This window comes from Mizuhopecten yessoensis, unplaced genomic scaffold, assembly GCF_002113885.1.
Source record: "Mizuhopecten yessoensis strain PY_sf001 unplaced genomic scaffold, ASM211388v2 scaffold3423, whole genome shotgun sequence".
NCBI classification, from domain to species: domain Eukaryota; kingdom Metazoa; phylum Mollusca; class Bivalvia; order Pectinida; family Pectinidae; genus Mizuhopecten; species Mizuhopecten yessoensis.
Genome location: NW_018405037.1, coordinates 8,944 through 22,183, shown reverse-complemented (window position 1 = coordinate 22,183; position 13,240 = coordinate 8,944). Strand labels below are relative to the sequence as shown.

General features: G+C 33.5%; 1 protein-coding gene across 1 annotated transcript in view; it reads right to left on the bottom strand.

Moving 5' to 3' along the window:
* Positions 1–563: 563 nt before the first annotated feature.
* Positions 564–13,240, bottom strand: part of LOC110447445 — a 13,524-nt gene continuing 847 nt past the window's right edge. The window contains exons 2-6 of the mRNA XM_021493141.1: positions 5,339–5,494; positions 4,265–4,290; positions 3,491–3,566; positions 2,350–2,748; positions 564–1,466 (exon numbers count right to left, since the gene is read on the bottom strand). Coding sequence (XP_021348816.1) covers positions 1,252–1,466; positions 2,350–2,748; positions 3,491–3,566; positions 4,265–4,290; positions 5,339–5,405 — 783 coding nt within the window. The 5' untranslated portion in view covers positions 5,406–5,494 and the 3' untranslated portion in view covers positions 564–1,251. The remainder of the gene's footprint in view (positions 1,467–2,349; positions 2,749–3,490; positions 3,567–4,264; positions 4,291–5,338; positions 5,495–13,240) is intronic.

The window sequence follows — 13,240 nt, the reverse complement described above, 5'->3', positions numbered from 1 at the left end:
GAGTGGGGCTCATAGGGGATCACTTAGTGCAAACCTGAAACAATTATAGTTGTGACTTATAATTTTGACTTCTCCTTAGATTTTGATTTTGATGGTGGTAATCATCAGCCTGGGGTGGGGGACAGAATCCGCACTCGAAATGGGTTTGACCCCCCTTCCTTCAAAAGACATTTGTACAACATACATGTTGATTTTTACTGACCTAAAACAATAACATTTCCCCATAGGTGCCTGATTGGCGGTAAATTTTACTTAAGTATTGAATTATATTATTTCATTATCTAAATAATAATGACTATATAAATATAAATGGTGATTACTCCCAAATATTTCTTTGTAAGCTAATCCACGGCAAAAAAAGACATAATTAGTTAAATATACTTTTATTCTTTGTCACATAACAACAAGTACATTGTAATAATAGTATTTCAACGCAGGTAACCGCCTCGTTTTTCTTTTCTTCTGATATCGTGGACAATTATAATATATAAAACAAACATTAAATAACAAAATAACACAATGCTTTGTTAAAACAAACCAATATTCGAATTTTAAAGTTTTTTACATTCTAATATGAAAACATATACTTTTTAATAATTATTCATAATAAAGTTTCAACTTGCATAAATTAACGTATTTTTAAGAAATCCATATTTACACGCTATGACATTGTTTATAAATATTACAAAATATAACATATTAGTATCATCACAGCGTTTAACAGAGACATGTATTTTCTGTTCTGTTATCACGGTACAGTCAGCTTTTATTCAGACCAAACCATTAAATATCATAATATCCTTCATTTTGTTTTGTAAATTATGCTAAATTTACGCATAAATTAATTTACTTAACATTCCAACCTTTTCTCATCATAGGTATCGGGTCCACACCTACAACATTTTGAAGAAATAGGTTGATTTGTCTATGAGAGAACGTGTATAATATTAAATTAGTTTCATTTTAATGTTTTGTCCAAAACAAGATTGTGGTTCATACTTTGCCATCTTACTATGCTTTTGTTAAACGCGATCACCTACTTTCTTTCAAACTATGATAACATGTAAACAGATTTTAGCGCATTATAAAACTTAAACAGTTTGGTGCATTGGTGAATTGGCGCACTCAAAATGAATGATATAGATTACAATTAGCAGGAACAATTACTATACTATACTAATTATATCTTCTCCCAAACTATGTCATTGTTTCTCTAAGCAACGTTTTGACCTCATGGAAACACCGCGTGCTCTATATGGTTATGCTTCTTATCCGTTTGTTAATGGACCTTTTAAATCCGCCGCAGTTTGTAGATCCCAATGAAACGCGCTCGTACATTTTGCTTCCGTAGATGTAGCGTCCATTTGCCTCTATCATTCCAAGAAAATGAGCAGATGCGTAAGGACAGAAGACGTCGTTATCGTCGTCGTCCTCCCCTGAGCTAATGGCATCTTCTATGTCAGTAACTGAAGAAAAATCAGATTAATGATAACGCTATTTTAAAGAAATGACAGATGTTTAGGTTGCTTGTAAAAACAACTATGACGGTAAGCTTGAAATTTACAGATAACATGTTACGTTTGTTATTGCAAAACTATTAGGATCTGAAGATATCCGAAAAGTAATACATTGAAATGAAATACAGATCTGATGCCGAAGCCAAGTAAGGGTCAGGAATGCCGCGCGATACACATTTATTCATTTTGAAATTACCATATTATTTTGATAACTACATATGTTAAGATGGTCAATAATACCTGCGCGTGGATTATTATTTCCCGTCCAAACATGCAAATGGAACGCTCTTCCAATAGCCGTCCCGTCTTACAAATGTAAACGATTATTTTTGTCGAATGAAGGTATGCAGGTGAATTTACATATCTAAATCGTTTCAAAAACATTTACACTTATCAGGCAAAATAGGCCAAGGTATGTTATAGGCACTTTCATGTAATCATATTTTACGTGTTGAATAAATTAATAAATGCTTGCTAATTTGGGAGAATATATAACTCGGGAGTCTGAAATGTTGAAAAGATAGTAAACCTTTGCAGCATTGGTCTTCTTTAATTATTTTAATGCAACATTTTCTTATCCTCTTTACATATTCTACCACAATACAGGCACAAATGTTGTTATTTCTTCAACAAGTTATAAGCATATGACATAATGCGCTAAAGCAAATACGTTAAATACTTTTAGATTTGATTGGAAAAAACGTTGACAATTTAACTACGTTTATTCCTGATGTACTTAGCTAAACATCATTATCTGAAACACCTAAATAATTAATTATCTTCAATAATACTGATTTTCTCTTTTACTTCTACATAAATACAGCCAACATACCAGCAGGACTGGCAGTGAAGGATATTCTTTCATCGCCGTCCCCTGTCATTTGATTCTTTTCCTCCTGGGATGTAATTTGAACCTTTACACTTTCTCTGTACTGCTTGTCTAACTTTACAATTTTATTGTAAAGCGGGCCAACACCTCTGGAATAACGAAAATCAATTTGTCTAACAGTTTTCATTAGACAGGAATAAGCCCGAAAGTGGCATTTCCTGAATTTTTCCCTCTTTAAGAAATTAATGATGTCTGTCATATCTTCGGCATTCTTCAACAATGACAGTTGAATGGACGCCAATTTTGACATGATAAGAAGAAATGTCCCCCACACGTTATCATCTGAAGCTACATGTATTTCCAGACATCTAATCAGATGACGTCGAAGTTCCTGAACCACATCTGCATAACAAGAAAAGACCAATCTTAGATATATAGCAGTACGATGGAATAGAATGTCTAAGAGTTCAGTGACGAAGACCACCTACTATTGAAAGTTGAAAGATTTACCTTTGGACAAAATGAGGTGGCGCGTAGAGCAAAGTTGATAAAGTTAAGAAAGGTAAGAAAGTTAATAAAGTTAAGAAAGTTAAGAGGAAACTCAAGATTCTGTAATTTGCTCTTAATATTCCTCGAATTTCGCGACGTCTTTCTATTGTGTGTGATCCATTGCCACTGATGCAAGGCGAGGAACAATATACAGTAGATACTATGGAAATTAATCCAGGTTTAAAATAAAAGGCGTTGTTTGTTTAGAAATACAAGAAATTCTTTTCATAAGAAAAGATTTGCGATTAAACAGCATAACATGCATAATTGTTGCAGGGATTTTTTATTTACAAAGTTTGATAATACTTTAGCTACATATTCTTATAATTATTTCACAAGTTAAGTTTATAACGCTATTAGATCATTTGTCTTTCAAAGTTATCCACATCATCAAGATAATTGTATATGCACATCATATGATTCGATTTGTTATTTGACAATATAAATATAGTTATATGATCGTAAAGCAATCGTTTTGATTTTTTTAATAATATCATAACATCAAATATACGATGTATTCTTATAAAATAATCACATATCCCCTATTTCCCTATTTAGTAGCTAAGAGCCATGTTGAAAACATCTTTCTACCTACGTTTCAGATTTTCTTTCCCGATGCTTTCGTCATCAAAGCTATTCATAATCTGATCCAAACATAAAGGTCCATTATTCTGCAATATAGAAACCAACGTTGTCAGTAATCAACTTGATAATGCAGGGTCCTTCAATAAATGTTAGATTAATAATTGTTTGCAAAAAAATAACTTTGTTTGCCATAAACCCTTAATCAGGTAATACCGGCAAGCAATTATATATGATATGAGTAAAACGTTTAAACGCTTAGTTTTAACTTAATGCAGAACGCAACATTGAATACGCTGTTTAAGTGAAAAACATATTGAGGATAAAACGTTATGAATTAATTCACGTTTGCATGCTATTGTATATTTTCGTCACCTCAACCCTCTCAATGCAGTTTTCACGTTTTCACAACCTTTACTAAACCCGCTGGTATATGTGTGAGTATTGATGTGATGATTTGTATGGTTATATTATCTATGATGTATCTCGCTCAACCATTCGCAACACCCTGAAATCAAAATCAATTATTCACTTTAGTACCATATCCTAGTATTGAATGCTGATTGAATAATGATATAAAAATCGCGTTTCCAACACAAAATACAACTTGATTTTTTTATATCAAGGTACATTGTATCATATTGTGTACTCTTTAATTAACTTTAATCTATTAAACGTCAGACCACATACGAAATAGAATGTGACAAGGCAAAGTCATTAGCATTACATTTTGGCAGCATTTCTATATTTAGGTGTAGATAATTGTCTATCTGTGCTATTGACTTACCGTTATATTTTGGCCATCTGTGATACCTGTAAAGGAAATACGAATGATTGGTGAAATTGCTTGATAATGAAAACATGTTATTACAACAATTATAATAGGCATTATAACTACATCACTTTGACATGAATGATGACATTATGAACATTTTAGTTTTCGTTCTGGCGGATGTGTAATATTAATATATCAATTAATAACAAAGGAATAGTTAATAAATAAATAATATATTGGTGATATGATTGACCGAAATTTACACCACACTTCATCGTAAAAGTGACGACATTCTTTCAAGTGTCTACCATGAATGGTGTATAAGATTGTTAATGACTAACCTATTTTCTTTGACTTGACAAGAGACATCATGCTGGGTGACACCATCCTCGATATCCAGGGGTAACGCTCACGTTCGCTCTCTACACCGCAGGAATATGTCATAGCAAAACCAAAGGCTCAGTGTACGCCACCTTGTTGATGAGACAAAAAGACTAGTTCGATCCTTTGATGTACATCAAAAGAATCTCGCGGTCACGTAACAGTAAAAACTGGCAGGCTTTGAAGTCGGGTGTCTCTCCTTTGTAATCTTCAAAGGACAGGTATCAGCCTAGCAATTGGTCAGGTTTTTGTACAAGAGACCAATCAAACAGTTATCTTCGTGCCTTCAATTTTGCTATGACATATTCCAGGAGTGCAGAGAGCGAAAGTCAGCGTAACACCTGGCTATCGAGGATGGGATGACACATGCGGTACAAAAAACGTTTACCCTTACTGTTCACCTATTTTCGTTTCTAGTTTTTGTGGATTCATGCTTTGTTTCATTCTGGTTTGGCGCCTCGATGATCCTTATCACTGTTTTTTGCCTATGCCGTTGCGTTTCATTTTTCTCTCCCTTTATGATATGCCAACGACATACAACAACATCCTTTTGAGCCAAACGAATGGCAGTTAGATCTTGAGATTCTCAGGTGGTTTTATTTACCTTTCGTTTTGATACGAAGTTATCATTTTTGGACAAATGTAAGATTTATGTGCTGATATACACTATACCAAAAATACAAAGTGTGATAATACTTGACTTACCCTCATCATGATAGAGCCCATCATCTCCTAAAGAATCGAGTACATGTTCCGTTATTGGCTGATGCATATTTCCCCTTAAAAAATGTTGTTTCTTTCTATTTCTGTAGCGTAGTTACCGTAGTTGCCATTGAATTATGAACAACTCCACAAGATGTCCTATTTTGAAATACAAAAAGTATCACCGTGAGTGGCATGCTTTATTATAAGTAAAGATATCGATATCAAATTCATCCTGAATTGAAATAGAACTGAATGATAGCGTTCACGATCAGATAGGATTATTGATAGCATGAACATTCCGTCTAAAGGATCAGAAGTTGGATGTTAGAAAATTGAGAATGTCTTTTACTAGAGCAAATAGACATATGTTCTATATTTTCAGACTTGATTCTGGCTATGACACTGAGGTGAATCTTTAAAATCCTTCTTCCTCTGTATTATTTGAGGTATTTTAACACAATTTGGTCCGGAGCATCCTTGGACAAAAGGGATAAAAGATAATATTAACAGACTGTTTATCTGGAGCAGATGATTGGGACCCGATAGGCGGACTATAGTAGTATGATTTGAAAATCCTTCTCCTTAAGTACGATTGGAAGGATTTTAACCAAATTTTGTTAAGGCCATTCTTTGGCAAAGGGGTCTCTACTTTGTATAAACAGAAAGTATGCCCTGCCGCGTTGGGCAAAGAGGCGGGGCCAAATAGAGGGAACATAGTAATACATGTTTAAAATCCTTCTCCTTTAATACGGTTGGAGGCATTTATAATCAGAAGGGCATCCTTGGGCAAATGTGACTCAATTTTGTAAAAAGAAAAAGAAAAAAGGAGGGTGTGGCTTCTCTCGGGGCAGAGGGGCGAGGCCCAATGGCGAAATTGAAATGAAATCTTTGAAATCCTTCCTCTGAATATCATTAGATGGATCTTTACCAAAATTGTGTTGAGCATCTTTGGGCAAAGGGGACTGTATTTTATGTTAATGGAGGGTTGCTTTTGGGGTAAAGTGGCGGGGCCCAAAATGGTAAATGTTTAAAATCCATCCCAATTCATGGGGACAGAACGCAGGTACCCAAGAAGGGACGGACGTTGCTGAAAGACAGACCTAATACTCGGAAATAGTTTCAGTATTTTATATGATAAGAACATTTTTCCATCGTTGCTTTATTATCCAGGTGAGCGAAACAGGCCCTCTGGGGCTCTTGTTTGATGTGGTATCCATGGTTTTTAAGTCCAAATTCGGAAACACTTCTTAAAAAGAATTCATTTAAAACGTGTACCGATGAAGTAATCTATCAATATAATTTTATATTTATATATGCATATGTGTTGGTGTGTTGCAAGTGCAATTCACTATCAATGTGTATCAAGAACATGTCCTTTAATTTCAGGATCAGGCCATTTCTACTGTACTCTGTTACCTTTATACATAAAAGGAACTGTTATTTGTTTTTGTTCTATATCGATTAAATGCTTTATTAAACTTAATTGTCATTCATCCTTGCTTAAAACTACTGAAAAACGCAATTAACCTATCTATCTGTGTGATGTATAAAGGGAGGTTACTCGCTAGTTTTACTTGCAATTCACAATTCATTACACTGTGGCAATTGTATAATCGGTAAAGTTGATGCATGCAAAACAATACATATTTCATAGGCTACCTGCTGATGTTTATGGACTAGAATTCAGTTTGTATTACTAGGTTGAGCACCTGGTATCCATGATTACTAATACATAAAGTAGTATTTATTGGAAATAGGTTGAAAATTGTTTTCATTCTAATACCGCTATTATAAAGATTATGTCAGCCAAGTCAATGACAATTGTTTTTAAGAAAAGAAAAAAAATAGATTGAATGAACAACTTCATTTTTCGATAAATTAACTAAACAAGGTTGGCTGTGTTGTCATGTCTAATGTTTCAGAATACTGACATTTTGGTGCTGTTCATCGGTTCACAGAAGTTTGTCTGCTGTTTGTCTGCTGTTTGTCTGTTTTTGTGATGGGTTTCCTGATGTTCATTTAAATACTACTAGAATAGTGGAATAAGGGCTTGCCAAACCTTTGTTTTTGTTTATGCCCTATTTTTGTTAAAACCAAACTGTAAATCTACACTTTTATAAAAGGAAAGTAATTAGCAACGAGAAAACTTCTTGCTGTAAAGAACTCCGAACTGGACAATGTTGCCTTATCCACTGTTAGAGTTACAGTGAATAAAACTGGTTATTTTGCAGGGAAATAAACCAAGATTCTTAATCTAAAACGGCAAATTGAATAAATATTGAAATAAACAAGTTAAATTACAGAGAAAATATTTACTGCGTACATACTTACATGATATTGTTATGTTGATTAACTCTCCTGATTTGTGTTTCTATCACCGGTATTGATAACAGGTGTATGTAACGGACGAACAACCCTGTTAAACACCGAACAATAAATCCCACACGAACGGTACGGCCTAAACACGTATGTACTCTGCATACTATGTACTTGAACTGTTCATGCATGACTGTTAACAGTTCTGTTTACTCAAACTTGTTGATAATTACAAAGTTTAAGACAAAAACTCCTCACACATTTAGAGAGTGTAGTAATTAATAATTAACAAAAATAGATTTAGAATATTTTACTCACACTGAGTTGATTAAAGAATGCTATGCGATGATACCTAACCTGGAAGAGTAATCGTGCTACATTGAAAATAACTCAGACGACGAAATGCACATGGCACAAAGTTACACTCCGGGCATAGCTCTGACAATTAGCAAACGTCTGTTTACAGTAAGTCTCTCTACTGGTCTATATCTTGATAGAATTCGATGTGTCGCACTCATCACGAAATATAAATATTATTAAAATATTAATAACACCCATTGCATATATACATCGACCTTCTTCAGAGGTATGAAGTTGAATTGCATTGCTATAGATATGTAGAAAGGAATGTCGAATTAATTATTTATATATTAATATTTTTGACCAATCAATTTCGACCAAGTTTCCAGTCGTGTGTACCCTTGGATAATAGAAAGACTAATCATGGCGACTTTTCAGAAATTTGTTAGCTTTATATTGTTTGAAAGGCTTGATAATCCACATAGAGTACGCAAATCAATAAAATAAGTAAGGATACTAACGTAAAATAATATCTTAAAGGTTGGTACGGCAATGTCATCATATGGGCTCATCTTTAAATGTAGAATTCGTCAAGAAACATTAAAAAATCTCGCTCGACCCCGTTAGATGTAGTGGTCCGACTAAGCATTATCCGGAAGTAACACATTTAAGAGATGAAAAATGAGAGTCTTATATGCTTATCCGGAAGTCACACATTTCAGGAATGAAAAATGAGAGTCTTATATGATCTTTCAGCATTATTGAGAGCTATAGTTTGTCGGGGGTATATGCATGTATATGCACTGCCAAGGTCACGTGTAATATACAACGATAATTACGAAACATAATGAAGTTATTAAGATCTGACGCCATTTTGATTTCTCAAACAACATATCTTTATTCACGAAAGCCACATTTCCAAACAGTGTATAACGTTAACTGATATGTTAAATGATAGCATGATCGATGTACCCTGCGCTTACCATGCATAATTTGGGTAAATAAATGTCCGTTTCACACAAATCCGCGTAATAATATGATTAGAAAAATCCTCCGCCTTTGAAATACCAACATATAACGTCCTGTCGTAACCTTCACTTGGAAGGTCGCGACTATATGAGAAAGCCATTTCATTGGTTGATTTATTTAAGATTAGCTCACGACTGACCAATGATACGCAGTTGGCATACCATGATATACTTTTCATGTAAAACCTGTGTACATACATGTAACCCGCACAGGTGTATCCTGCTGCATAGAGACTACGTGTGTGAACAATAACGTCTGTTGAAAGGCTTTATTGTGCAGTCGGCCGAACAATTCTTCGTGTTATTAGATGTATTTATCTGGCCATATCTATTTTTATATATTATTTCACCGTTTTTAAGAGGACTGATCACTTATCACGCCCTTTATGTATTGTTGTCCTGTTATGCTACAGTCATGTTTAGCCAAGACTTGATAAAAACCTGTGATCCCTTTTCTTGTTTTATAATTAATTCCAGATGAGAAGATGAAGTTGTATAATATAGAGAGCTACCTATTACAATATATTGTTTTTCATATTTCTAATGCTGTTGATTTTTCTATTGTAATGTACAAAATTTGATATATTCCTATTCATTTCCACAAATTCATTATAATTGTAAAATAGATTAATATTTGACTGCTTAAACAAATCATTAATCATCATAATTCCCAGACTATTTTTTAACATATTAAGTTTTCAAATACATTATCAAGGTGAAACAGATCCTACCTAAGCCTACAATGTATTTCAACGGATAATTTGTAGGTTAACTGATAAACTTGTACATGTATATGGCAACTATATATGCCAGCTTACATATATATATGTCACTTTATGGTTTCTATAATTACGTGATTTTTACTTTTTCTGTAAATCGTCAAAAAATACATTTACTTATTATGTCTATGTCCGAGCAGAACGATGTTAGATACATATATTTACATTTGCCCCCGCGCCGTCCTATTACAACAGTGTTAGAGGGCAAGTGTAATTATACAGGCTATAATTACAACTGCTCGACTATAATTACAACTGCCTGTTTCAGGTGTAGGAATATGTAAACAAACAAAATGGCCGCCTGAAATGTATTTTGAGGCAGGGCAAATGGTTTTTGTAGGAATATGTCTTAAAAAAGAAAAATATGTAAATATAAAAAATACCTGGTTGTCTGGATGTAATTATTGTTGATATAATTACAAGTGGCCTCTGGCAAATCTACCTTAAACCCCTAGCGGGTTTTATGGGATTTGCCAGAGGCCACTTGTAATTAACCAGTTATTGTTTAAGTATATAAGATCTTACATGAGTTTCCATTTCATATGAGATTTATGAAACAAGTCTAAGAATTTTCAATTTAGCGAAATGAAAAATTCCTGACGAGCAATTTCTCGTGACGAGTTTTATTTTCATAGGAAACGAAAACGAGTGTCAGATTCCTTTTATCACATAATCAAGATATGTGGCATTTATTCGGGTAAAACGACAATTTTCATGCAACCTTGAATGTAAAATGCCGCAAAATTTGACATGTAGTTGTCCTGGGCGTGACGTCGCAAAGGAAACAATTGAAACTTGCAACCAATCACAGGGCTGATAGGTCATATTTCATGGGTTAATGTGGGAACAAAATTGACATGGGTTCATTCTCTGGATAACACAGTACATTATGTGAAAAAAGCAATTTTCTCGTAAAAGAATTACGTATGATACTGTGTTTACTTTATTCACGTCAAAACCGATTAACCCGCTGATGGCCTTCGCAGACTAGCTGGACATTAGCAAGGTATGGTTACATAATAAACATGCAAAACTTGTAAAATATAGATGATATTTGGTAGCCCAAAATATAAATGTGTAACATTATTAGGGTTTAAAGGGTACTTTTCTCTTTTACCTGTATTCTAACAATTCCTTGAATGTGTTGAACATACTAATTAAATATCTCTTCAATATGGACGACTCACATATTTCCTCATGTCTATCCCCATTACGGGCCTAACAGTTCGCTTGTTATGTGTACACATCTTACTTGTTCGTTCTATTTAGTTACATTGGTCTGACGTTATCTCTACCTGATTCCGGATACCAATTTAAGTGAACAATTAAAATATTTTGCTAAAGAAATATAATGTTAAAAAACCCGTTTGCGTTACCAGAAGCAATTTAAGAATAGTTTTCAAGCGAAATTTATAGTACACAAACAGGACTCTCCGTATCATGACTGTGTTTACACGTAAAGTATTTTCAGTGTTTTGTTTCTTCTTAAATCAATAATCCAAAGTTGTAAATTTCACATTGATGTTGATTTAATAGTTTCAAGTTACATTAAAGTGAGTAAAACGGGATGGGATGAGTTTAATCTACTAATTTCAGTTGAAATTATGTACAATATTATACCGCTGAACATTGTCATTTTTGATACCGAATAATATTTCGTGTCTATAAACTGACTATATTAATTTAAACGCAACACTTATTCGTTTTTTTGACATTGCCAAAACATATTGATGATATCCTATTTTAAGAATTTTACGGAAATACCCTTTTTTCCCGTTTATTTTTAGTACGTTGGAAAGAACCTTTTCTAATAATAGCTTTATGGATCTATCCTTAAAACTGTCAAAGTTAAGTAGAAAATATATGCATGAAATACACATACACAGTATCTGTCCATTTTCTACTCTTGAAATCGACTGTTTTGTAATATGTTCATGAGATATAAGGGACCTGTATTACTGAATGTTTACTCTTGACTAACCATATCGTTTTGTTTCTACTCACTTATGGTTTGGGTAGCATACTTTTCGTTTCCTTTAAATTGTGTTTAAATATGTGCATGTAAAGGTCATGTTTACATTTCAACTGATATATTGCTTTATAATGCCCCTGTAAGAAATAATGCATATCACTACGACTGATGATGAGCACTTGATAAACTGTTTTGTGAATCTTTTACAGCGTCAGATTCATTATGAAGCAATTACATCGCGTTTCATATAGAATGCAATATATTTATATTTTTAGACACCGGGTAATTTTCGCGGCAGTGTTATGTTGGTGCTTTTCGCGGAAGCCTTTATCCTCGAATTTAGCAATGAAGCGAATAATTCATGTTCTAGGTATCAAAGTAAGATATATAACATACCTAAGACAAACAGTGATGCAAAATACATCTTATAGTTTGATTAAATGAAAAATATTTAAGGAGGTAAAGCATTGATATGAATTTAGATTAAAACAAAGGAATCGATCTTATGAAGTATACATTAAAACAAAATTCTGAGGGCAACGGTAAAGTATTCATAAAATATCGCCGCAATTATACCCTTTCAACCACGCCCACGAAGCGTTTGCAATACAACCGACAACTACCGAAGGGGGTCACGTGATCAGTTTGTGATAGTCTTTGTATCCTGGTTTTAGTTAGATAAGGCTAACATATTTTGTCAGTACAATAGCAGACTGGTGTGGTTATCTGGGAAACAGAATAATACTGCCACATTGAATGACACGAAGCTTATTATACATCATATTGATACGTTAAAAAAATTATCACTTACTGAAATAATATAAAAATTATCACTTACTGAAATAATATTTGAAATTTAATGTTATGAAGCAATTGTGATAAAACGATTGTAAAGAAATACATAACAAACCGGACAAAAATGTCTGTGTTGGGGATGTTTTTGTCGTCTTCCTGGTGGTCTCCACCGTCTTTAAGGACTTGTTATATGAGTTTCCACGCATGTATGACTATTATTCATCGGAGAAGATATCATATTTTGCCCCGACAATCTAGTTGTTATTTAAAATCTTTTTGATGAAAGTCGTGTGAAAAGTCAGAAATACCGAAAACTTCCTTACTTATTTTGCTAAAGAAAACTAATGAAGATAAATCCAAAATATGGTATTAGGAGGTATACAACTGAAACCGATGGGTATTTGGGGGTGAATATACTGAACCAGTGATTTATTGTAGGTAAATCTTACCCTGCAACGATACAAAATACAAGACTTTTACTACACGTACTAATAACGCTGTCGATACATATATTACAGATACGAGTACAATCTGACAATTAACACTTAGCTGTAAAATACGTACGTTTAACCGGGGATTATATCATAAAACAAATAATGAATACTATTTCCTTATCAATTAGTTACAATACGGATTACAATTGACCTTTACTCATATATTATATTATAAGTGTATGGCCTATTAACATTTACATTTGACGTAACTTGTAAAT